The sequence below is a fragment of the Copadichromis virginalis genome, linkage group LG14 (assembly GCF_057382275.1).
Source record: "Copadichromis virginalis isolate Kocher_CV1m ecotype Utaka linkage group LG14, C_Virginalis_male_GT1.1, whole genome shotgun sequence".
NCBI lineage: Eukaryota > Metazoa > Chordata > Actinopteri > Cichliformes > Cichlidae > Copadichromis > Copadichromis virginalis.
In genome coordinates this window covers 37,755,460-37,782,809 of record NC_140631.1, presented here as the reverse complement: position 1 = coordinate 37,782,809, position 27,350 = coordinate 37,755,460, and the positions used below count along the sequence as shown (strand labels likewise).

Here is a 27,350-nt window from a genome sequence, read left to right as displayed (position 1 = left end):
CGCTACTTCGTACGGCACTACGTTGCCTGGCTGACGGACATGTGACTAACATACCACTCTTGAACCCCGATCCTTCCGCCAGGCAACGTAGTGCCGTACAACAGCGGAACAAACAAAACAAATCGTCTTACGATATCACAAAAATCATGGAAAATCCATAGAAAAGCCGCACCTGACTAAAAGCCGCAGGGTTCAAAGCTTGTGCAAAATGTAGCGGCTTATAGCCCGACAATTACGGTACTTGACACCCTAAAGTTCCCCTAAAGTTTTGCAGCTACTATTTTTTCCAGAGTGGGTGTTCTTTCTTTGATACTAAAAATGTTATCTCTTTGTTTGGTTTTGGTTTTTTCAATCATTTGTCCTGTGCTTCAACCCATGTGAGTTTGCAAAATGATTGTAGTGTTACTGGGTGGGCTCTGTTCTCATCTCTGAGTGTTCAGCCAAGTCAAAGCATGAGCACACAGACAGGAAACCTGAAACTCCCCTGCCCTTCCTCAGCTCTGCTGGTGATGAAATACAAACTGCAGACAGCTCACACATGGATCCAGAGGAGAGCAAAACCAACCTTACCTCAGTTTACCCACTTTTGGGTTTGGTTACTAACAACCAAATAAATAAGATGAATGAGGTTTCACCTCTTCATTTGAAATCCTGTGCCATCTGAATTCCATGTTGTGCATTAGCAAGGCAACATTTTTGGTGTTTATTAAAGGATCTTCTACTCAGAACCACTGGTTACTAAAGTCCAACACGAAGACACCTGCTAGTAATGGTCTACCTATCTCTCACTAATCATCCTCACTTCTATATCAGTCTCTTTAGCTTGTACTGTCCTACTTTACATTTATCTGTATATAATCTGCTTGTACCATCTCTCCTTTACGTTCTTGCATCTCCTAAGCTCTTAAAGTTTTAGAAATATTTATTAGAAGCAGAGCTACCTCACACAAAATTACCTGATCAGTTATAAATCTAAATAGGTCAGGTTTAACACGGCAAACAAACCAAAAAAAGTGGGTCTGGCTATAGTTTAGTACTGTTTGGTTGAAAGGTCAGACCCGAACCAGCTAATGAAACAGTAATAATTAATCTCCGTAACACTAACTTCTTCTGCAACCTTCTGATTTCTGCACATTAACTGAACAGAGTCATACTGTAGTTGTACATTTAAGGAGTTTTAGAAAAACATGCTTGCGGTAATTTATGTTCAGCATCTTCTGCCAGTGAAAGTGGCTTTATTACTGCAGCACTCATTGCACTGTCTGCAGCACATGTGGAACAGAAGCATTTTCGCTGATCAGAGTCAAATGTTGCATTCATGGTGGCATATGTAGATTATATGTTCATATATCCATAAAAAAATATTTATTTTTTAAATATTAATACATTAAAATAATCTACATATCAGCCCAAATGTTTCCTTTTAAACTTACATTCCCTATTTTTAATCAGACTACGTGCTTCACCACAGGATTCTTACAACAGAAAGATGTTTCATAACACAAATTTCAAACATGAGCTTGTCGCATAACTTTGTCTTGTCTGTCTTAATATTTTCCTTTTAGTAACAACCGTATCTTGAGAATCTCATGCAAGCTGCGTATCAGTAATTAGCTGCAAATAGCAACAACAATGATGTAACATTTATTCTCGCCATCTTCAGCTCGAGAAAATGTCACATGGTCGTGTCCTAAAACTGTCTTTCGGTTCCTCCTCTTCGCTTTTTTGTTTATCCCTCCTCCCCTCCAGTGATCTTTTCTTTTCCTTCTTCCCCTCATCATTTCCTTCCTCCTGTATCTTCTCAGCTTGCCTCTTTCACAATCCCAGTCCTCCCCTCTCCTCTCCGTGCTGCAGTGACCCACTTTGACTACGAAGCCTTGAACTGACCTGCTTTAGATAGAGCCTGGCTAATTATAACCAGCTCGTATTAATAAGGCAGGGGAATTGGTAAATACACACACACACACACACACACGCACACACAACGCCTTACACACACAAACAACAAAGGATCACAAAGCAGACAGAAGCACACACTCAGAATCACCTCCTCCGCAAACAGATCGTTTCCGACGTCCCATAAACAAGCCTACACACCTTGGCAACGTGACTCATCACGTATAAGAGGACGTAATAAGAGTGACTCACGTTCATCATTTGTATCTGTTGCAGGTAACACTTGTACCTGTTACCATGGCAAGAGTTAGAAAAAAATTATTTATATATGCATAGAACAAGATCGCCAACAAAAATATAAAAATTAGACTGTCATCATCATTTATTATCACACAGATATGTTTTATATCTACTAAATGGCAGCTTTCCACACTAGCAATCTGTTTTTAAAAAATATAAACCCAATGCACATGTTTACAAAACCTGCCCACTAAGTTGATGACATATTGTTGAACTCAGCTGTATCATTAAAAGAACTGCAGAGCTGGTGTTGATTGGTAAACAGGGTTATATAACACGGATTGGATCGCACTTCTGGAAAAATCTTTTATCAGGTTTGACAACTGCTGTTACTAAATTTTCAAAAATATGAACTTCTAGACATGAAAAAAGAAGCTTGAAATCTGTGCAGAGCTACCTGCCTCCTCCTCCCACGCTGCACCACAGTTTACAGGAAAAGTTTTAGGAACATTCCTCAAGTTTTACCTGCTTTTTTAAAGCACATAAACATCGACAAAAACTTGAGAAGCTGTGCATCTTTCGCTGTCTTTCTTTCAGCCTTTCAAAGCCGTAGCTCTTAATGCACGGCATAAAGAGAACCTTCCACATCCGAGACACATTAGTCTCTAAACTCTGCTCTGTACTTAAGGATGTGATGTTTTGACTCAGTACGCACTTACGAAGCTCTTTCATACGAGACTTCACAAAATCGTTTTGACAGTTTAAATATAATTCCCTGGTAAAAACTAAAAGCAAACCACAAATGCACGATAACCCTGATTCAAAACAAATCACACTATTTATTTAGTTATCTCATGGTACTGGTGTTTTCCCCACCATTGCGTGACCCTGCCCACAGAGATCAGTTTGGTTATAGTCTTAGTACAGTACAACAGTACAACACTGGCTTCAGTGTCACTCTGCATCCCAAAGATACAGGTGAAAATCCTGTGTACTCATCTACTCAACCATAACAAGCAGCTGGAGGCTCTCCTGGCCATATCTGACCTACCGGTGTCGACCTCATACTCCAGCAGAGGTCACGCAATGCTCACCCACGCGTTACAACCTCTCAAAGCTCAGTGAATTAAAAAGCGGTGGTAAAACACTACTAGTGGGTGTTTTGTTTATTCGCCGGAAAAAAAGGTAACAGAAATGCTAAAAGAAAAATGTTTGGTTTTCTAGAAATCACTAAAAGCTCACTGGGTTTGCTGATGATGCTAAAGGAGCGTTACATGGCAGAGTCAGGCCAAAAAACACGCCAATCAAACCAGAGTCACCTGCTGAGGTTAATGGTGACTCACGGCAGCGTCGGGATGCTTTAAAAACCCGATGTCTCGGCATGATGTCAGACTCATTGTTCTCTGCTACTATTTTGTGCAATTTTTGAAATAAAGAATCATCAGAGATACAGAGTCCCGGCCCCCTTCATGTGCAGCGCCTCTTTCATGCTGACAACATAATGAGCATGTAAACTTTCAGTCCAAATAAGAACAAGATAAACACCGTAATTACAGCAGTGGTGATTGTTACTGATTAGTTCTTACTGTTTTATCTATCAGAAAGTACGGCGGGGGGTGTTCTGTGGCGTTCCTAAAAGGCTGCACTTCAGGATACCGTAACGACCTTAATGTCATCGAGGGAGAGCTGCAAGCGATTAAACAAGACGTTTATAAGTTTAAACTTTATTTGAACACAGCTTGAGTTTGGCAGTCAAACAGCAGTGTTATGCGGCAGCTGCCCAGGTGTGCAGAGGTCTGAATTTGGGGAAGGTGAACATTTCACTCAGTGCTCCTGTTTCTCATTTGTCAACAACAATCATGAGCAAGACAGCGAATAGGAGCGCGAGTCAAGAACTTGTTCTGGTTGAGAATCAGCTCCAGGTCGCAAAACTCCATCAAAACCGTATGTCTCAGTACTCGTCAATTCAATTCATCAACTTACTCTGTTACACATTGCGCAACAATGACTTCAAAGTCATGGCAGTGACGCTTTGGCACCAGAACCACATGCAAGTATTTTTATTACACTTTTTCTTTACCTGCAGTTCAGTTAATAATACAGCTTTAAATCTGAAAATAAATTCTATCAATCTTTCTTTTTTTTTCATAACAAAAATGTTCAGTGGTCACAAAGGGAATTAGTAACAAATTGGGACTTTGAGCAGAATCCTTTTCGGTATAGGTATCAATAAAATCCCTCGTAATGTATGCCTTAATTTCCATTTCTACAATTTAGTGAGTCATTATTTAATGCTTACTCTTACAGGATATCTTGTATGCTTTTCTTATGATAAAAGTATGTTGGTGGTTCACATAAAACATGACCAAATGCTCAGTTTCACACAGTTCTTTTCACTCTTGGATTTTCATGACGTAAATAAGACACAATCCCTGATATTTCAATTGAATTTAATTCAATTTTATTTATATTGCACCAAATCACAACATCAGTCACCTCAAGGAGCTTCATAGTGTAAGATCAAGACCATAAAATAATGCACAGAGAATCCCAACATTAGACGCCGCTCTGTGAGCAAGCACTTGGCGACAGTGGGAAGGAAAAACTTCCTTTTGACAAGAAGAAATCTCCAGGTGAACCAGGGAGGGGCAATCATCTGCCATGATGGGGGGTTGTGGGTAAGAAATAGTCATCTCAGGCTACGTCTACACTAATCCAGATAAATTTGAAATTAGCATTTTCGTCTAAAAACGCTCCATGTCCACACTATCTTTTTCAATCATTTTCTTCCCCATTGAAAACGCTACGTTCCTGTGCTGTGCATGCGTGAAACGTAAGATGATTTGACTTGCATCATTTCCGTCTGCCGTTTATTTACTTTCCGGCTCCTTGAAATGTCGCGGCAAAATGTCTTCTATCTGGAGCTATCTGGAGCATTTACAAACTAATATTAATCTTTAATAAGGCTGTCAAAATTGAGAGCAAAGAAAACAACTGCTGTACAATGCCGTCGGCCATCTTAGTTGAATTGGTCACATGACTGCATCATATGACTAAAATGCGTCATTGTTTTCAAAGCCTCCGTTTTCGCATTCCACACTGCGACGTTAAAAGATCCATCTTCCTTGACCAAAAACTAGCGACACAGGTATGTTAGCATAACTTTAGCACAGTGAAGCTGGAGGATGAACGTCAACTTTTTTTCCACTCGATAAAAGTGAACGTGAGGGATTCTGGTGGTCAGGGTCAAATGCAATCGCATAGCAGGATGCTATACACGGGCCAAACTTCAGTCAGGAGAACAACTGAGATTATTCATCCACAATACGAGGTTAGTTATTAATATACTGCAACAACATGGGAATAGAGCAGCTGCGAGAGAATTCAACATTAATGAATCAATGTTACGGAAGCGCAGTTTTTGGCTTTCCCCAAAAGTGCTTCATCTCTTTGCTATGACTGTCGGCATAATTTGCAGATGATGATCGGTTGTAGCTGCTGCGATGCTTTCAACCAAAACAGGCGCAGCTTGATGACATCATCAACATGCGCTATCGCCGTAGAGCGGTATAGTCAAAATCTCTATCGTTGGCCAAATTTATATCGTTCCTATCGTATATCGTTTATATCGCCCACCCCTAGTCTCCACCATTTTTATGGTGTTCTAAGTGGACTGTCATTAAGTCACATGACATTTTAGTTAGAGTTGACTTATTAACTGATACAAGTAGCCACAGTTTGACTGAACAGAGCAGTTTGTATAAATGAGCACATGCTCAGTTGGTGCTCAGTTGCTGCTCAGTTTGCTTACTTACAATCCAGCATTTCTATAATGGGCTGATATGGCAAATACTGGCCGCGGAAGATTAAATATCTACCAGTCATGCTTCCTTTACAGAGATATACAATCAAAACAGGAGAGCGTCATTTCAGCTTTAGACAGAGTAAGCCATTTAAAACAATTTCTTTTCCCCCCCACAGATACCTCTAACCCCACAGCCGCAGAGATCCACTTAGTTTATGTAAGGCTACGAAGACCTTAAAGTTATTTTTACAAAAGTGTAAACTCTCATGTGCGTATTTTTCCTCCGATGCCCTGATTCACACTGATAACTCATTCCCGTTCAGCTGTTGTGTTATGCAAACTGTACATAACACAACAGCTGAATAGGAAGGAGTTAAAAACACGCCTTAAAATGGCAGCTAATAATCCGTTTAATCTTTTGTATTATTAGTTTAGTATTTCTGCTTTATTGTGTACTTAGTTTTTTTCCCCCCAGATGATGTAAACTTGCAAGCTTCCAGTGCTCATGAACCCACAGGATTCCCTCAACACAAACCACAAACCACAAACACACACAGTTTTAAAAAGGAAATTAAATCATTTGGGCTAGAAAATGGAGGGATTAAAACTTTAAACCACTGGCTACTAAAGAACAAAGTAGGTAATGGTGAGTGTGTGTCTGTGTGTGTGTGTTTGTGTAGATGTGCAGCTGAGTAACTACAGGGTTCCCTACTGGTTGCTGTGATGAGGGTCTTTGTTTTCACTCTGCAGTTTAATTACAACACACACAGGAAGTACACACACTTTCTTTTACGAGCCAAAAGGATTTTTTGATGAAAGACTTGCATGTTTTTTCTGTGTGACTGTGTGATATAATAAAAATGTGGATAACCCACGACACCCCTAAAGTTTGTCATCATTAAAGGAACCAGCAGGCCTGACACTAAGGTTACATGTGGCCGAACTACACGGCTGTACTCCAGTGTCCATTTCTATAATAGTACCATGTTTTTTGTTTTTTAAAAAGATATGTTTAGGCACGAGCGGCCACAGAAAAACTAGGGCTGATTAAATTGTGCAAAATCTCTGCATATGCTCTGCAGGTCAAGAAAGGCCAATCTCAACATGTATAAATAATAAATCCTTCATCACCATGGCATATCTGGATGAGTAAACAGTCCAATCTGTTGCTAAGGCCCCTGCAGACCCGCCAGGCCCAGAATAGGCTCTCCATGCTGGGGGATTGGGGGCTCAAATCCCAGGATCTGGTGTCCACAGGCCTGCACAGGCAGGGTAGGAAGGTTGAAGATCACAAAGCCTTTCTCGTATTCTGTTACTTTTCCTCAAACGCTTCACTCAAACAAGCACACTTAAAGTCACCACTTAACTGAAGTTTTAGTTTGTAAATTACATGTCCAGTCATTTCATTATTTTGTAAGTGTTTGGTAGCTCTTTTCTTCTGGCACTTGTGCTCTACTCCCCTGATACTTGGTCATATTCTGCTATGAATATTATGCAAAAACCTGATTTTTTGGAAGTATGTAGAGAGCTCCTGACCAAAGGCTTTGGAAATTCAGAAAATGCACACTAGTGCCTGTTATGATTCAGAATTAAGAGGTTTGTTGTTACAGAAATGACATGATTGGAGTATACTCTATCTGAAGAATCACAGTTATGAATGTTACACTGCTGAATGACATTTGTCAGTAAAATGTCTCTTAAGCGAGGTTTTCTGATATAACCAACACGAAAACAATAGAAAGATTTCAAGTATATAGATATATCTGTTATAGTCTTCAACTGTAGGATCAATGTTCATTTATTTAAAAGAAAAATATTTTCTCTCAATCTTTTTCAACACGTTTTGATGTTTTTGCTTTGCTGTAATTCAGTTTCAGAAACCTGAATTTCTATTTATCAGTATTAGTAGATTTTTAAAAGTAAATTGAAAATGTTAATTCCTTAACCAATTCTTGGATTTAAACATTAAAAAGCTCAAATGTAAATTAGATTATTTAAGTGTGTCATATTTCATACATTAGTTTTTGTGAGTTTTTGACATTTCTGCGTCATCAGTTTGATTTTTTCCTCCCTAAAAAAAATAAATAAATCACACAACATTTGTAATGGAATAAACTGAATGTTGCAAATTTGATACAAATTAAAAGTCACATTTATTTTGTTTTTAATTTCATCTGGAGGTTCACTAAACACTCACTTTAAAAAAAAAGCATTTTCTGGCACTTATTTCAATGGTTAAAATATGTCTATAATTTAGGAGCCACAACTTTTTGATACACCTTTATGTGAAGGGTTTAATCAGAATTAAGTCAAGCATAAAAATAGGGGTTAATCTGGATTCCAGCAACTAATTTTCCAGTACAACAATGGCCTCAATCCCCCTTTAGATATTTTTTCCACTCTGACGAGATTAAATATCTAGGGGAACTTCTGAAAATCCAACGATAATAACAGATATCAGTACCAAATACCCCAATCTGTCTTTAGAAAATAATATGGGTCAAATGTAAATATGAAACCCACATGAGGGGGAAACATCTTAAGTGTAGCAGTGTGAACACAGCCTTGGATGAGGGAAAGGGGGGCTCTGGTATGGAGGTTCACAGCTCTGGGGACTTGGAAAATATTCATCTCCTCTAAGCAGGGACAATTAAGGGGGGCAGGCTTTGTCTAACACAACCCCTCCAGTCCTCTTCTCTTTTGTTGGAAAGAAGCATTCACACACACACACACAGACAGACACACACACACACACACAGACGTAAAGCACTCCAGCAGTGAGGCTCTGACCAGCTGTCTTCATTCTGAGAGATAGCCATCGTCGCTCATAAACACAGAGAACTCACAGAGGAAGGCGAGCAGGAGGAAATGTCTCTGCTTCACCTTTTCTTTAATTTCACTCCAGCATCTGCGTCCTTCATTTTAGCTGACACCTCCGCAGCACAGAAGGAGCATTCATTTTTTTAATTGCTTGCTTTAGAACATATTAATGTCTCATAAAGTTTTTACATCTAAAGTTTGAAGTCAATATCCAAAAAATCGCACACGAACATCCCTAAAGGCATCGAGACGATTCAAACGCCAGCAGCATGCAGATACTCTCATTTGTTTTTGTGCCAGCAACCGCGTAGAAGTTTGCAGAGAAGCAACATCTCAATTTAAAAATGATGCCGGAGGGGCTCGGGTTACATGCAAACAATTTCGCAACAAAAATGAGAATAAATTACAAAATTATAAAACTTAAAAGACGCCTGCGTTAGAGCAACACCTGCAGGAGGCAAATAATTATAGAAAGAGAATGGGTTCCTCCACCGATTTATCACGTGCCTGAAAGAGCTTATCTGAGATAAGACAAACATCGTGCGGCAGAATTTCAGTTTGAATAGCGATTTGGGGAGAACCAATCAAATGCCTGCATACTGCCTCCATATGTGCTGTGATCAGGGCGTCTGCGTAGAAATCGAAGCAGACACGGCGGCGACGCTAACAAAGATAGCCGAAGCCGCCTGCTTTCTCTCTCTTCAGAGTGTGTGTGAAAAGTGGTGTGTATTGTTCATAGACCGAGGCTATTTCAGAGCAGGGGGGCCCTTCCAGTTGTCCTCCTTACATCGGCCCTTTCATCGCTCCCTCATCCATATTTATCGCCGCTCAGCTCTCCTCACCTATCAGCGACCAGCTAGCTGTGACCGATGTCTCGCTAAACCAATCACATGCTTCCCTTTGTGGGAACATTAGCACCTCTCAGTGCCTTCACCCCACCCTGTACAATGGCTTCTTTGCTTTTTTTTTTTTTTTGACGCAGTGGCTTAAAAAAAAGAAGAAGAAGAAGAAGAGGAGAGAATAGAGGAGAAGGAGAACTGCAGCTACCGGTGGCAGATTCAAGTCGATGGCGGCTCCAAATCGATTGACAGCCTCGGAAACAGTTGCCGAGTGAGCGTCGTCAATAGCAGCCAGCAATTGATGAGCGGGTGGGGGATGAAATGATGGGAGGACGAGGGTGAAGGAGGACAGGAGGAGGAGGAGAGTGGAGTCATGATGGTCTGAATAGAGCATGATTAGTATGGATGAAGAGGAGAGGAAGATGGAACGAATGAACCTAGGAGAGAGGAAAGGGAGCGGGCGAGGAACGCTTACGAGTGAACAAAACAGGCGTGTCGCAGAGGAGAACGCTGTGTTCTGATTCTCGCGCTAAAGGACGAGCGGGAGCGCTATCAGTCGTTATATTTACCAAAAATATCAGCTTGAGTTTAACGGCAGGAAAAAATACAACCGTGCATATTTTGTAAGATAGCATCAACAGTTGTAACGTGTTGATATTTAATTTAAGATATGAGCTTATTTTCTTCAATCTGGCTCAGACTGAAGCAGTTTTAGCTGAATTTAAGAGTGAAACTCGGTCCGGGTGGTGTCGGGGTTTCTTCCTCCTCGACCAGACGGACGATCAATGTGAGGAAGACTGTCCTCCTTTGTATGGATGGCCCAAAAAAGGATGCACAGCTCAGCTCCAGGAGCAACAGAAAACACTCAGATCAATACCATCAAAGGCCTTGTCTCACATAGTCAAGGCTCGAGTCACAGTCTGACTCTGGGTCTGCTACTGTAAGTGTGTGCATGCAGCGCCACATATCATTTACACACCACCTCATCTTTTTCGTTAAACTTCATCTTTGCTTTTTGTACCCGAAGTCGAACATATAACACACACACACACGGAAAGCTTTGAGTGTACTGCTAGTCTAGTCCCCTAATGTCACTTGGCAAGGGCATTTCAAGCCCCTCCTTCTTCTTCCCAGCACTTGCTTGCCAGTCCATCCATTTACTAAATGAATGTATTATATCTTAAAGGCAGCAGAGAAGACAAGGAGGGAAAAAAGAGGGGAAAGAAGAAAAAAAAACATTAAAGGCTTATAATTAAAGAACTGAGAATCTCTGTACACCAAGGTCAGCAAACTTATCCAAGCTGATAAACCTGCACACCTCCCACACAGTCACATGTTGGTTTCCTGATCACCTACATGAAAATCAAAAAAACAAAACAAAAAACCCACTCCAGTTTATTTGGTTGGTGCTTACGTAAGGCTTCTTAATGGCTTATACAAGCAGGTTTTTCCCCTGAAAGCTGCATTTGTTTTCAGTGGACTGAATCACAGTAATTTCTTTTAGACTGAAAGGCTGTTTCTGGGTATTTGTATGTACTGGTTCTTTGCATTTGCCCAAACAAATCAATCCGGTGCTTTAACCTATGGTGCTGGATGCTACATCTTACTTGGATTAAAGTGAATGAAAAACATGGAACTTCCAGGACGCTTTGATAAAATATTATAATGCAAAAAACATTCTCTACATGAAGCACTGGAAAATATTTCATGTTATAAAAAGCTTTTTAGTGAGTTATGGATCTATTTTCAAGTGGCTACAGTTCACTGCACATAACACAAATACTTCAAATTAATAACAGTATACTTCTTTTAAAGCTAAGCTGAAAAAATTAAATGTAAAGCTGTACATCACACATAGCTATGTATATATATATATATATATATATATATATATGTATATATATATATATATATATATATATATATATATATATATATATATATATATATATACAATTAAATGATAGGAAAAGACCAAAGCACATTAACACATTAAAATATTGAACCCTGAGTGGCACCAAATGTATAAATCATGAAACTACTGGAGGATATTTATCCTTTGAATTCATCATGATCAAGCCCGTCTTTGTAAATAATCTATTTAAACATAGGAAACCGGATTAAGCATGAATGAGCTCATTAAACGTCTCTGATCATATATGTACACGATAAAAGGGAACTCTGAGATTCTTTAATATCTAGAAGAACCCTGCTGGACGCAGTGAGGGGAGCGGGAGGCGCAGAGATAAGAATGGGCTCGGGCTGGTGGATTAAAGCCGTGGTGGGGGTGGGAGCTTGTGAACAGCAGCGACTGCAGGTCCTCATTGATCTTTCCGTCTTTAAGACCTTCAGCTTTTTTATAAGGCATAGCTGTGATTTATGACCTGCAGGGCTATAGCTGTCCCATGTTGTCCTATCTACAGTCTGACAGCAGACCAGCTCCTTCTTCCTGTCGCTTGCCTTTTTCTTCACTCCCTCTCACACACAAACACGCACACACAGATATTTGGATAAACCCTGGACACTGGAAAAATCCAGGTCCATCTTTTCTCATCATTTTTGACCCGAACGCATTCTCTCGCTTCTAATGAACGCAGCAGATCTGATTGATACGAATGGAAATGCCCTGGCATTAAAATCTGCATCTGGACATATTTATAAGTTGCAGCTGTTGGAGGAAAAAAAAGACTTCAAAATATTTTAAAACTCTGATAAAGATAAATTTCTTTGATTTAAAAAGTTTTTTTTCCTTCTTTTTTAGGTCTACTCAATAAAGCTTCAGTCTTCCTGTTATGCATCTCTTACCCAGCAGCAGCTGCACGGTGCACGCTGCAGCACAATTTAACCACAGTGAACAGTGAATGAACATTTCAACAATACATCAGCGGTCGTAAACCCAAATGCTTTGATGGCATGGCTAGCATGAGGTCAAAGGTCATCATCTGAGCAGCAATGTTGAGTATCATGACAAAAGAAACACTGGATTTGTATAAAAAGCATGACAATGAATGTTATGGAACTGGTAACATACAATATAAAAAACATCAGCATGCATTATCCTGAATCATGAGCAGGATATGAGGGTGTTAAATGTTGCTTTAAATCCTATTTAAATATCAGGCCCTGCAGCAGTCAGATCACCTCATTAAAGGCCCTATATCTTTTCTTTACTCCAGGATTTTGCACATTAAGTCTGTGTTGTGAATCAGAATTTCACAGTAAAGATTATAAAACAGGTAGAAGATCAAAATCAAAGTCTCTCTTACCATGAGTCTCAGTTTCTTGGTGAGGGAATACAATGCCTTCAGTTTCAAATAGGGGCTGCAGGAAGGCCACTACAGAGAGAGGAAGCACAGGGGTGGGGAGTGTGTGGTGTAAACTAATCATACATAAAAACAACCATTATTATGATCTCTTAGCACCACTTTGATTTCTAAATTTACAACTGCAGCGTGGGTGCAGCTTAAAAATATCAAATACAAAAGCATGTTCTCTGTGAAAAAATATAGCTTCTGCTTGGCTAAAATCAGCCGTTACATGGTGAATGTTTTCTCTCCATCAAGAGTCAGGCATACAAACACTTTGCGTATCTCAATCCAAGTAAAAATCTAGGTTAGGCTCAACGCTGTTATCCAGAGAATTCTAGCTTTAAATCACCAAGACCAAATACTCTGATTAAAATTCAAACAAAAATGCATTTTCAGAACAGAGTAGAGTTTACTGTCAGTGCAAAATTTGTCACAATAGACCCACAACCAAGCTCTGATTCCTCTTTGTTGCTGTAGTTTTGCATGTGTGTGTGTGTGTGTGTGTGTGTGTGTGTGTGTGTGTGTGTGTAGGAGCTACTTGTTCATTTTCAACCAAATGCTATCGGATCATCGGCCTGATGTTGCTGGCTGACCTGGCAGCACTGCAGCCGTCCCCTCTGCCTGAGTCTGTTTAGCTGTCTCATCATCATCATCATCATCATCGTTCCAACCTTTTCATTTGTCTAAATAGACAAGCGGCCTGAGTGTTACGCAGGCAGGAAGAAAGTCCCCAGAGGGGCCGCCTGGGCTTTTTACATACAGTGAGGAGGAGCCTTTAGTGCTCTGAGTGCTGCATCGATCTGGAGTTAAACACTGCTGGAGAACCTGCAGCTCACACCTCCTCAGTCGGACTCTCCTCGCTCGCTGTCTAATTATTACTCCTGAGGATGGCTGTCATGTTTCCTGGTGGGACCTGAAGAATCTGTTATAAATGGCCGTCCTGATTTTTTTTTCACCGGGGCCAAGTCATGCAAAAATCTACCAGAACATGAATTTCAGTAATCCAGAGGAGTCTGTCGCTTAGCTCGCACTAAACACAAGTTTGTTTTCAAATTTCACATTATGCCACCTGTCATTGTCATCCAAAAGGAATAGGGCACTTAAGCCCTATGGATCTGCGAGAGTTTATGTTTAGATCGTATTACAGCAGCCATAACAGTTCCACTAACTGAGCGAAGCCAAATCTTCTGACCATTTCAAATCAAGACTGAGAAATTAGGCCAACAATCACAGCTCAGTCATGCTCACCCTCTCTAATACGATGGAGGTTCCTCTTTAATATACGGGCAGAATTACCTGCAATGAAAATTACATTCCCTGGGGCGTTTTTTTGTTTTGTTCTGTTTGTTCAGGGAATTCAGTTTAACACTGAAGACATTTCAGAGTTTAAAGCTAAAATTTTAAATGCTGTTTTGCAATCTTTAAGGCCCTGGTGAGAATTACAGTTGGGACTAAACTCTAACAAACTCCACATTAGAGAACACGTTAGGTATCTTAACCTTAAGCATATAACTATAGTCTTCAAATCAGTTTAACTGGCATTACAAATATTCAGTCTTCACAATCATAGTCAGATTGAACTCTCTGCACTAAAAGATCAGGTCCCATTAAAACCTATAGAATCTAACTATTTAAGCACACTCCCAGAATCTCCAGCAGCATTTTAAAAAGTCTCCTAAACCTTTATCATCTTTTTGCTGAGTATAAATAGCACATTTAAAGGTGTATTGTATGTCCAAATGTCCATGATAGGGTGCATGGCCAGGATAGGCTACTGATGGTTGTAATGATGGGAATGCTTGGCGCATGACAGCATGTAAACAAAAAACCAAATATGGTGATTACCATGGTGACATATCCATATTTCATCAAACCAGAGAATAATGAAGAAATCATTCATCGAAGAAATTAGTGGAAAAGAAATCAGCTTTCCCTTCCAGCCGCAGAATATTAAAATCAGGACAACAATGAATGATAAAAATATCCTCTCCCTGACACACTGCATTAACACAGACTGTCGCATTCTAAACTGCTCTGGATTCCCCCTGTTTTCCCTAGCTCGCCACAGGGCTGCTGTTAATATGAGTCCGCTTGTTTATCCGCTTGTGTAATTGTACACAAAGCGGCGATGGTGGCTGATGTGTGAGATTATCACAAGGTCATCCGTCGACGGGATGAGACCCTGCGATCACGCACTAGTCTGATCTGGCTTTCACTTGTTTACATCCTCATTTTGGCTCCAGCATGGCCGCTGTGGCTGCGCGTAAATCTTAAGACGCAATAAAAACACCCAATTCGGCTGATGTAAAGAGGCTAAATCATCCAGGATGTGCAAGAGGGGAAGCGACGGCTTCCCTCCAAATAACACCCCCCACCCCCAAGTCCCTCTCATTGTTTCCTTTCCATCAAATGCGGCGACCCGTGATTATTTTAATACTGATGGAAAATGACTGTCGCTTATGACGAAGCGAATAATAAAAAAAAGACGGTCTCCCTAAAATTTGCCCTGTATCATTTTATTTTATTTCCCTAAATGTGTGAATTTGCCCTTCCACCACGCCACGGTGCACATCAAGAATCCGATCAACCTGCTCTCCTTTCTCTCTGCCTGCCTCAAGACGAAGCAACATTCACCGAAACCCGAACAGCTCCCGCATCCCCGCTCTTACCTCCCGTGTTTGTACGTTTGGTGCTGCTGGCTTCCGTTGGGGTCTCCAGGGGTCTTTTACGTGAGTCCGGGGGATCGGACTCCATGTGTGGTTGTTGATTGTGATGGTGAGGATTTGAGAAAATGCCGTTTTGTTGTACTGCTCCGCCGGCCATCATTTTCGAGCTTGCTCTTGGATGCTTAGGCTGCGTTTGCGTTTAAATCCCCCCTTTCCGTTTTTTTACGCAGCGTAGCCGTGCAGATGAGTCCTTGGAGAGGGTAAAAGCGATTTAGGAATTGCAAAATACGCCTGTTTCCTACGAACGGGGTAGGTTAGCTGCGCGTTTCTCCGTGGTGCGCCGTGCGTACAGAGAGATGCTGCGCAGGGGCAGAAAGAAAGAAACGCTGGAGCGGCTCAGAGAGGGAGAAAACGGGAGACCTCTGCAGATGGAGCGACTTCTAGGCTACTAAAAACGTGCCAGTGGAGCGTCACAGTTCCATCAACCTTCAGATAAGCGGGCTAGGATATGTGTATCATTCCGCTGCAACCAGTACTCATGTCAGGCGGTACAGGATGGTGGCGCTCCTCTGCAATAACCAGCGAAACGGAACAATAACCAAAACAAAACAAAAACACAACGCAAAGCGCAAAGAGGCGAAATCAGCCGAAGAGAGAAGAAAGGAAAGGGTGATCGGTGAAGCAATTATAACAATAATAGAAAAAAAATCCGATTCTTAGGCTATTAGAATTTCGTTCTTCTTATCCTTTCCTGGCTCCAGTCGCGAAGACACCCAGGGGTGACGGGTGGGTGAGAAGGGTCCGGAGATTCGGAGCTGGAGGAAGACAGAGAAAGAGACGTTTTTTCCTGCTCGTTCTCTCGGTGAAGATGCTGCAGTCTTGCGTTCAGAGCATCCCTTCGCTGACTGGCTGCTGGAGGAAGCGCAGGGGAGCGGCTGACGTCACAGGGCCTCGTGATACCTTTCTCGTTTTCTGCACCCTCGGATTTCCGACGTTTTACCAAAAATAATTGTTGCTTTTTACTTTGTTCAGTTCCCCATTTCACTGGACAAATGTCTCACTTTGCAAAATCTGCACGTTATTTAAAAAAAACAAACCTTTTTATATTAATTATGAATAATCAGCCGCGCTGTGTTACAACACTTTTCACCATCTCGTGATCCAAGACTCAAATTTAGTTGCACCGAATGAGGTTAAATGAAATACAGCAAGCAAACGCTTTAGCCGAAGCTAAACAGGCCAAAGAGAAACGATGCGAAATGCGCTCAAGCAAACCGACAAAATTGAGTGCGCGCGAAGCTCAGAATCACTGGTTTTCGACAGAAACTGAAAGCATCACGAAAGAAAGCGAAAAACTGAGAGAGGGAGTGAGAGAGGGGGAGAGAGAGACGCCTCCGCCGAGACGCGATTGGCCGAAGCTGGAGGCTGCGTTAGTCCAGAAAAACGGAAAGGACTCGGATATGTTCTGCCGGCGGAGTCACGTGACGGAGAGCGAAGGATGCGGCGGCGGCGGGTTTTTACTCCGTTACAGCGGCAAATGCAATTATGGCTGAACGGGAGCTTGAAGGTCCCGCTGCGGCTGTTTGAAGGTCTGTAAAGGCCGAGGCAGGCCGCCTCGGACACACGTGGAAACCTGCAGCTGATTTCTGCCTTAAATTTCAATCAGCGAGTGGAATTCAACTGGCAAGAGCATGAAGGGTGTTTTTTTCTACTTAAGAAGGAATGACATGAATAAGAAGGGTTTTTATAAAAACTGTTTTGTTCATATTTGTTATTGTTTGCCAGATTTTTGTGTCCAGAGAGCTTGGACCAATCCAGATGACCCTGGCCAGACTGTAGGCCTGTTCAGCCTACTTGTATTTAAAAAAAAAAAAGAAGAAGAAGTCTCCTCCCCCCTTATTTTCACATTTTTGTCAGTCTTGCAACAATTTTATGCAATAATAATAATTAAAAACATGGCTGACAGCATAGGAATTACATAACCTGAGCTAGGCCCACCTGTCCCCTCAGCTGCTCTGTATGACCCACCTGTGTGTGCTGCGCCTGACATCTCTGCGTCGCTGTGCCTGGGTCTGAAGAGGGATCCTCCAGCACTGTGAGCTGTGTGAGAGAGCTATACCCGCCTCACTGTTTCTCCCTCTCTCACGCACACACACACTCACACGTTTGGCAAATTCTCACACACACACTCAGAGAGACACGTAAATATCTTCAACCCCCGCTCTCCTTCTCCGTCCAGAGCTCTACAGATGCCGATCGTCCTCGGTGCCTCCTGTAGATTGTAGTCAAGGTGACATTGTCCTGCTTGTTCACACGCACGAGCATACGCGCACAGAGCAGCCACTCACACTATTTCACATCAACGTGAGAAGCACACCGGTGAGCCAGACTCCTGCTCTGGAAATACGTGGCAAATCCAAGGCAGATGGATCCCAAGCTGCAGTCTGAAACAGATTCCGCACCACAAATAGCAGGAACTGCTCAGAGGTACAAAAGGCCTGGATGCTGCAGGCACCTAACTGTATGAGCTGCAGCAAGCATCTGAACTGTAGCACAGTTTCAGCTCAACACGGACATTTATATATTTGGAGCAGAGGCAACATTCGCTGGAAGCAGAATTTTGAGGGTCCTGCACAGCCAGATCGCCCATGCTGCTGCTGCTGCATATGGAAAAAGTGAAGTAACCCCATAAGCAATAAAGCACACAGACTAACAGCATTCTTGAGTTTTTATTAGGTTAGGTCTATGAGCAGATGTTAAGGAAACGGTTTTTAGAGATTTGGTTCTGCAAACTCCTCTACAGCTTTGGGTACTGACCAAACACTTCAAGCAGTTGCCACAAACTTTCCCGAGCAACACATGCAATGTGGAAGGACAAGATTCCTGCAATATCCCAGATTTCCCTCTGCGTCCTAATCTAAATGCAAAAGCTTCATTTTAGCCAACAACAAATCTTATTTGGACTCCCACATGCAGTTTTCTTATGGAAAAAGTTACCACTAAGATTTTTTTCTTCATTTTGGAACCAAAGCCTGGAATTCCCTGTTGTCCAAGATGTTATGTAGTCACTTAAGGACAAGAGGCAAGAACAGCTCAGACACAAGTCAGCTGAATAGTCCACTAAGAATGTTTAAAAGGTCTTAAATTTGATATAAATATTTAATCCTGTAATTCTATAATCAGTCTCCTAATTTAAAAAGCCTGTTTTTCCTCTGTCACTTGAAATAGACACAGTTTTCTTTTCTTTTTTTTTTAAAGAGTAAATCATTCAAAGCAGGTGTTGCTGGCGCACACCTGCTTTCCATGCAGGGTCTGGTAGTGTACATACAGTAGGCTGTTCTGGCTCTTACTCTAACACTGGTTAAAAGGTTGACTGCAGCTAAATGGATCATCAGGCTGTAAAAAGCCGCTCTGGTGCCTCAAGTGGCGGAACATTGGTGCCACCTTATGGTAGCATGACGAAGAGCAGGAGTGTTGCCGCTCCTCAGTAAACATGTTCTCGTGGATTTCATGGATTCCACAGACTATTTCTTATGCGTGCGTTTTTGGCCCTGTTAGTCGTACATGGGTTAATAAAACACTGAGTGGCAAAGTGTCCTAACTAGTGGTTTATTTTTGCATGTACATAATGATAATAAGCATAATTTAACATGTGCTTGCTATGGCTCATAAACACAGTAAACTATGTATTTGTACAATGGATTTTTGCACTTTTTTTTGAAAGTTTAAAATATAGTGCACATTCAAAAATTCATAATAATGAATTTTAAAGAGCATAGTTCATTTAATGTTGACTCTTTCTTTCTTTCTTTCTTTCTTTCTTTCTTTCTTTCTTTCTTTCTTCGATTAAGGAAAGATAAGTTTAACATCACTTGGGATGAAATGGCCTGTATGAAGAGGAAAGCCAGCCAATTAACTCTTGACACTATGTATATATGTCATTTTATATTTCGTTTTATGGTGAACTAAAAGTATAACGTGAATCATAACTGTTAAGAACAAATCTAATATTTAATCATCTTAAATCTCATTGTCAGGCTTCAGCTTCAAAAATTAAAGCTGGAATTTAACCATCACCATCCGATTGAAGTGTTAACTTCTAAAACCTTTAAAAAGACCTCCTAGAAGAAGTCGTCCTATGCAGAGTTCTGCAAACCCAGTAGCACTAAGAGTGTATGTGTAAGACTTCTTCCGAAAGCTCAGTCAGTCTCCTCCCACTCCCACTTATGCATAATTGTCCTCCCACCCGGTATTCATTCAATTTCATCGCAAAAATCAATAGGACAGTCGATGCAGAGCAGGAGGCTCAACCACTCTGTGAGATTGAAAGGAGACAGATGTGATGTGTTCCTCTTTATTTTTCTAGTGGCTGCCCTGACTCATGCCATCATACTGAAGATTTATGAGTGAAACTAACACGACCTGAGTGCATCAGAGGAAAGTGAATTGTAGTGATATGTTTAAAGACTTAATTACTCTTTCAAATCAGTGCCTGTTTATTTTTAGAAGCTGCAGCATGGAAGCACAGTGCCAGCGTTACTCATTTTTTTACTTCAGATATTTTCAAATGAGGGTGGAAACTCATGATTGTTCATGATTCAACTTCTCAATAGGAGAAATTGCTCATTTTATAATGGCCAGTTTATCTAAAATACAATGCAATAAAAATGAGTAAAGTGGTTAATAAAAAATCTCTTTTTTTTACTGATCCCTGGACTGAACTGCATACAAAAAAAGAAATAAAGAGAAAAACATCCAAACAGGGAGCCTGGAAGGAGAGATTGCAGTTTAAATCTGAAGGTGCGTGCTCTCTGGTAATTCCTGACAGATGGTGGGGGGTCGGCTGGGTGCACACCCATCATTTCACCACGTCTGGAGGAGGTTTATGAGCTTCTATATAAATCTACATTATTCTCTGCACGCTGTGCTTAAACTGCTGCTATGTGTGGTGTGTGTGTGTGTGTGTGTGTGTGTGTGTGTGTGTGTGTGTGTGTGTGTGTGGCTGCACATATTTGAGAGGGGCGTTCTCCACTTTGTGTTTTTCTGCCACGATCATTCTTGAGATTCCAGATTTGTACATTATCCTCTGACCTTCAAACTGCTAATGTGTTCATAATCACTCATGTGATGCTCACTGCTGCTGTTTTGTTGCACATGCATTGCATTTCCACGTGCTGCCACTTTGGATAATTTTCTGCTAGTTCACTGAAACAATGTTGCACCGCTTAAGTTTGTGCTAGAAAATAAGAGAGAGCAAAGCGAGTCAGTAAAAGAGGGAGAACGAGAATAAATCATCGTCGCCTTCTTTGAGATTTGAACCTCCGAAAATGAATTACCTTCTCATTGTGTCCAGTTATTACAAATGAAAATATAGAGAGCAGTGAACTGTGACAAGTATTTGGGCTGTTTCACATGATTAATTATTATAGGAAGTCAAGAGGCAAGCAAAACAGCCATTATTTCACAATGAGACTGGAAAAATAGAACACATTTCCATATTGAAAAAATATGTCTTTTCACCTTCTCGGTGATGGAAAAGGGAGAATTCAATGGCAAGCCGCCATTACGGTTATTGTTCTGCTGCAGACTGATGAGCGCGCACACATCTGGTCAACTGGGAATTTTTTTCCCCTCTTTCTAATATTATTTTCCTTTGTGTGGTGAAACTAACATCAGGTCTGCTCCATTAGACATCAATATCAGGGCTGATTTCAGCAATTTTGATAGAAGCCTCTTTATAGTTACATCACAAATCTCTCAGATCATACAGCTGTCTATTATCTTGGAAAATCCATTTGGGGATTGGCTATGGACAATTCAGAGTCAATCCCATATATATGTGGCTGAAATGGCAAAAAGATGTTTGATTGAGATGGAAAATGACAGATTTACAGTATGGAGCTTTTGTTTTTGTTTTTTTTTTGCATTAGCAGCAGTAACTACTGCCAAGAATATACAGCATGTCCTGCATGTGCTTCATACTGATAATAGGTGTGAAAGTACTATAATACAAAAACTGTAATCTTTCATTGTTATTAGCTAATCCCATCTACTGTACTGTGTTATAAAATATTTCTAATTAAGATTTAACTAGAAACCTCGAATGGGGTTTAAAGAGGCAACACTTTAAATCAGTACAGATTCATACCGACATACAGTGTATAGTAATATCTCTAGATTTGTATGTTATTAATTTTTTTATTTAAATTTAGCTGGTCAGCTTCAAGGGGAACCGCAGCATTTTGAAGCACTATACCCTTTAAAATCTAAAGTGCACATGATTACAGAATTTTAATTATTGTTACATAAACCATTACTACTGTCACTACTGCCACTGTGGTACCATCGCAAAACAACTGCTGATACTTCTGCCACAACCACAGTCTCAAATACATCTGGAGTGACTGTTCTGTGGAAGTTTTAATCAAAGTCAAGTGGTCATTTTGCTTTGCACACACTAGATGGCGTATTTGTATTGGTATAAAAATACTAAACAGACCAGAGTTCAGCATGCATGAATTAAAATTGAGGGATTATTGATTTAGCAGGCAATCATTAAGCTCCTAATAAACGTCCTTTTGGTGTAATGTAAACTTAGCAAATGTAAAAGCATGATGATGATGATGATGATTATTATTGAATAGAAAGTCTTCCTTCGGCCAGATCCACTGTATTACAAGCATATTTTCCATATTCTCTGTCAATAGAGTTTATATTTCATTCCGACAGTGCTATATTTATAGATACTTTGATGGGGATACTGTTATGTTAAGCAGTATAGAAAACAAAAACTGTTAAAGAAAATAAATAAATGGAAAATTATCCACAAAATACAATAAGCATAATCAATATAATCGGTCAATTTGTCGGTATTTAAAATAATGCACACACACTGTAAAAAAAAATCTGTCAAATTTACGGTAAAATACTGGCAGCTGTGGTTGCCAGGAATATACCGTGTAAAAAATGTGGAATCTGTAAAAGACAATACGGTATACTGGTTTTGTAACCCTAATTTTTAAGGTAGACAACGTATTATTTTACCAAAATCATGATAGAAAAAAACAAATATATTTGTCAATTATACAGCAATTTAATGTAAAAAATGCAACTTTCCATAGCTTTTTACGGATATTTGCAGTAAAAAAAAAAAGTTATAATATAATAATATTTACAGTAATTTGTTGTTAATTTAACAGTAATAGGATAGACCCTATTATTGTAAATAACTGTAAAAATAACAGAAATATGTTAAACCTTATTAAAACCTTTGACAGTAAAAAACACAGTGAAATTGTATAACAAATTACAGCATTTTATTTTGACCAGATACATTTTACGGTAAATTCCTGGCAACCACAGCTGCCGGTATTTTACCGCTAAAAATACAGTACAATATGAGGAACATAAATGGTTTACCGTACATTTTACATTTGCAACCGCTAAATATAGAAAAATCTAAAGATGCTCATATACAACCAAGGTAGAGAATATTACTGATAAACAATGAGAAAATTTGACATACCATTTGAAAACAGACTAAACATATCATTTTCTCTATTCCTACAAAACAGCATAGATCTTGAGAATACAGCATGTGTCCATATATATGGCTGGTAATCCATGGAGGAATGAATAAACATGAAACAAAATATTACCTGCCCCTGACCTATCAACAGTAATGAGTCACTGGGTCCTGCCTTGGTGAAGGAAAGGACTCGGTGGAGTTTCTAATGCGCATGGTGTTGAAGATACAAGCTCTGCAGGAGTACTTCAATGTCCATCAGGAGTTCACTTTGGAGTGGCAGGATCCCCTCTGCAGCAAAAAAAATGGACAAAGTTTGATCAGTGCTTGAGCAAAATGCACAGAAATGAACAAAACGTGCTGCCAAAAACAGATCTAATGATAAATGATTTCTTAAGTGTAAAATATACAGTTCTTAAAGGATAGCTATTGTCAAAATGCAACCTGGGCTGTTTTTTTTGTTGTTGTTTTTTTTACTGTAAACGAGACAAACATATCTAAAAGCATAATTACGACAAACGAGCCGTTTTTGAGATTGACCGTGATTTTATTTTGTGGTCAATAGCCAGTGAATGGGAATACTAGGGGGCCGGGGCATAAATTTGAGCACATCAAAATCGATACAGTAATAAAAAAAAAAAAAAAAAAAAAAAAAAAAAAAAAAAAAACACAGCCCAGGTTGCGTTTTGGCAATAGTTATACTTTAAATCTTGAAGTTAATGGCTGAATGCATGGTGATGAGACCTATCATTCAATCTACATTTTATAGCGTATGAAACTGCTCACCTGGACATGAACCTGAGCTCGGCTGATTAAGATTAGTATCTCCTGTCCATCTTTCTTTAGCAAAACTTGAATAATACCACTGCTTACCTCTCATTGAATCTTTGGGTGCAGACTTAATTGAAGAGCCTCGTATAAACAGGCAGGGTGTGATGTTTAGGGAAACCAAAGAATACAGCCGCCATCATTTCTGCCAGAAGACTCATGGGGTGCAACGAAGCTTTCATTGTGGACTGGCTAGATACCTTCTGCATTCAGAAAGAAAACAAGAAGGGCATACACCATAAACAATAATAACTGACAAAAATAATGAGACAAGAAATTAAAGTAACAAAATAAGTGCAAATCAAGTTTCCCTGTGTTGCAGTGTAGCTGAATGTTTTTCAACAATTTGATTTACGGTAAAACACATACCAAATATTTCCAGCCAAGGTTTGTTTCAATCTTCAGCATGTTTTTCCTGCCATTGTCTTGAAACTGTTTCATCGGTCCCTCTCATTTGATGCCGTTTACAAAAACAAAACAGCAATATTGTAAAGGGGAAAAGGAAAATTAATTTAATGGGAAAAAAAAAAAGATTATGACCTGAAATCTCACCATTTCCTGAGAGTCACAGGTCCTTTGAGTATCCTTATGGTTTCTGCTCAAATTCAGTGTCTGAAAAGGGCAGGAACAAAACAAACCTTTTTAATCATAATAAAGACAAAATAAGATTTAGAGACAGACGACAAAGAAATGTGTAAAATATCTTCTTGAATCTGTTTACTTTACTAACCTTGAAAGAGACTCTTGGGTCTTAGCTGTGCCACCACCCTTAAACCTTAAAACAGATGGAGACGATATGCTGGCCTGGCTTGAAATTTCCATATTTGGTGCTGTAAAACAATATCACAAACAATAGATTAATTGTACTTTTTGGACCTTGGCCAAAGCATAATCGAAAAAACAGAAAGCCCTTCATGGCTATTGTGCAATGAAATCATAATACTTACTGGTTTGTTTCTCAGATGTCTCCACTCCTAATGATTGTAGTGCCTCCAGTACAATTTCAAGGATTGAGGCAGACAGGTCCGGCAGCACCTTAGTAATGGAACTCCTTATGCTGCCCCCCATTTCCAAGATGTCTGATAAAAGAATGTGAATAAAGGTCAATTTACACCAAGTGGTACCTTTGGTCTTAAAATATGAAGCTGATCTTGCTTGATACTACACTTTTATACAGTGTTTCGTAAGTACCAAACTAACAGCACCATTATTGTGACAGCACACTGTGTTTCAATGGAACCATTTGGTACCCATACTTCATGTAAGATGTTAATGGATAGAAATCAATTAAGTCAGTGGGTTTTGACCAAAAAAATCATTTTATTTAAAATAGCTTACTATCACTTATGTCACACAGAACATCAGCAGGAGGCTCAGTAGAGGGCTCTTCTGATTTCTGCCACAGATCAGACTCTAGCAGACATCTCAAAGTCTCTCTTAAAGGCACATAATAGGCAAACCTATCTTTTCTGTTTTCATCTCTCCCTAAAAATATTTTCTTTGGTTCCGCATAGTTGAAGGCTTTTTTAAAGATCTGAGCTCTGGAGTGCACTGTCCTCAATGGCCCGGTATGACATGCAGAAAAAAGATCATAGCTTTTGACAGACTCGCAGACTTTATTGATGTCCTCCTCTGATAATGATGTGTCATCTTTTAACAGTGATGCAAGTTTACCCAAACTGTATGTCTTTCCCAACTCATGCATGTTCTGCATTTCCTCTACAATGTTCTGTATGGTTGAAGCAGGCAGTAGAAACTGACCCTGCAATTTTAAGTAGAATAGTGAAACGTTTCTCAGAAAAAGATCACAGAATTCAGGGGGCATTTCCATGTTATCTTCATGTGTAATAGACTGTGCAGCAGGCTCGGAAATCAAGGGTACAAAGTCATCTGATGTGGTTGGAACAGATGATGATTGACATGCAGACTCTCTATATAAATCACCAATGCTGCTGTCTGAAAACTCTGTGTTTACGTGACATGTGAGCAGCAAAAGATGATTTAACTCTAAAGGTATTTGTGCATCCTCTTACTGGACAAGTGACCACGTGTCCTTCCACAATATGGCTCTTCAGATGAGCTATTAACTCTTTAGAGTTCTGACACTGACGTTCACACATCGCCATTGCACATGTAAACGAAGAAACCACCACCACACCAGTGACATGGGTGGGGGCAGAGTGTCTTCGGTAAAAATGAGCCTTAAACGCGCCATACCTGGTGTATGTCTGCTTGCAGCCTGCTTCAATACACCGAAAGAAACAACGTGGCTCATTCCGATGCAGTTTACAATGAAGCACGCAGCCCCTTGATGACTGAACTACCTTACCACAGAAATTACACGTTAACATAACTCCATGTACTTTGGTAATTCCTCCCTAGCGAATTAAGCACGCCATATACAGAAACTAATCCAGAGCAATGCTTCCCTCGCAACAGTAATGCTAACTCAACTCACAAATGCTAACTAAATTCACAACCTCACTCATAAAAAACGAACTGCTAAAATTATCTATAAACGCTGGGCTGGTGGATTTTTATAACAGAGATAACTTGAAGTTGCATGTACTCACCTCACCTCGAACTAATTGTAAGCTGCCAGGATGTCTACAAATTCCGAAGATGCTGTGGTCCAAGCAGCAATAAATGGCGCTAATATACGAGTTCAAAACTGTGTCCGTTAGCGAAGCCAACTTGAGTCTCCTGCATGAAAAAAAGAGCGGTTGGCACACAGCTCAGCAGCGCGCCACGCTATTGGTCATTTTCAGGTGACGTCATCCCGCAATGTAACGTCGCTCTTTGTTTCTTTAGGAGGTTCGATCAGAAGTCACGTCTGCAGACCGCTGCAGCCACGTCTTGCCTTGCTTCCCCTTTTTTGGTGAAATGGTTCGCTCATACTGCACAATGTTGCTACCAGATTTTTTTTCTCTGCAATTCGAACGTAAAACGTCTGTACACACAGTTTACCAGCAGTTTAGCTACCAATCAACAGCGATCACACAAATTCAAAATTTAAGGCCGACCCACTTAAGGTGGTCTGATAATATGGCGTGAAACACAACAACATAAAGTTGTTTTAAAATAATGATTAAAAAAGATTATTGAAATCAATTTTATTCACAACCATAAACTTTATTTTTAACATCTTCTTTTGCTGTTGATTTTTTTATCAGAAGGTTAACAATGATATACTGCAGGCCTAACTTTTAATCTGTATATCAGTATCTGAATTTAAAAAAAAATAAAAATACTATCAGTTTTATTGTCTTTCACTGCTGATATTTGCTTTTTTTTAATGGTATGTACTGGTTGTATTATTACGGTGGACCCTATTTTTTAACATCTTGTTTCTGTAAAAATGAATGTTTTTGTTTGCTTAAAAATCTACAGCTTTATACTGTGAATTCCAATGTGCACAACCCC

General features: G+C 40.0%; 1 protein-coding gene and 1 long non-coding RNA gene across 4 annotated transcripts in view; both read right to left on the bottom strand.

Annotated features, from left to right (window-relative positions):
- The window catches only part of nova2 (NOVA alternative splicing regulator 2), a 90,118-nt gene extending 73,577 nt beyond the window's left edge, over nucleotides 1–16,541 (bottom strand). The window contains exons 1-2 of one of the 2 annotated variants that reach the window (XM_085430788.1): nucleotides 15,578–16,541; nucleotides 12,867–12,935 (exon numbers count right to left, since the gene is read on the bottom strand). In XM_085430788.1, the coding sequence (XP_085286914.1) occupies nucleotides 12,867–12,935; nucleotides 15,578–15,734 (226 nt within the window). In that variant the 5' untranslated portion in view covers nucleotides 15,735–16,541. The remainder of the gene's footprint in view (nucleotides 1–12,866; nucleotides 12,936–15,577) is intronic. The other variant, XM_085430789.1, reaches the window with a different exon arrangement.
- Nucleotides 16,542–22,868: 6,327 nt separating this feature from the next.
- On the bottom strand, nucleotides 22,869–26,743 carry LOC146694554 (uncharacterized). Of its 2 annotated transcripts, none has more exons than XR_014914908.1 (6): nucleotides 26,506–26,743; nucleotides 24,875–25,006; nucleotides 24,658–24,757; nucleotides 24,297–24,539; nucleotides 23,973–24,130; nucleotides 22,869–23,390 (listed from the first exon to the last, which is right to left on the bottom strand). It is a non-coding gene; the product is annotated as an uncharacterized LOC146694554 (long non-coding RNA). The 2 variants fall into 2 exon arrangements; XR_014914907.1 differs by having other exon boundaries at nucleotides 26,501–26,742.
- Nucleotides 26,744–27,350: the final 607 nt, after the last annotated feature.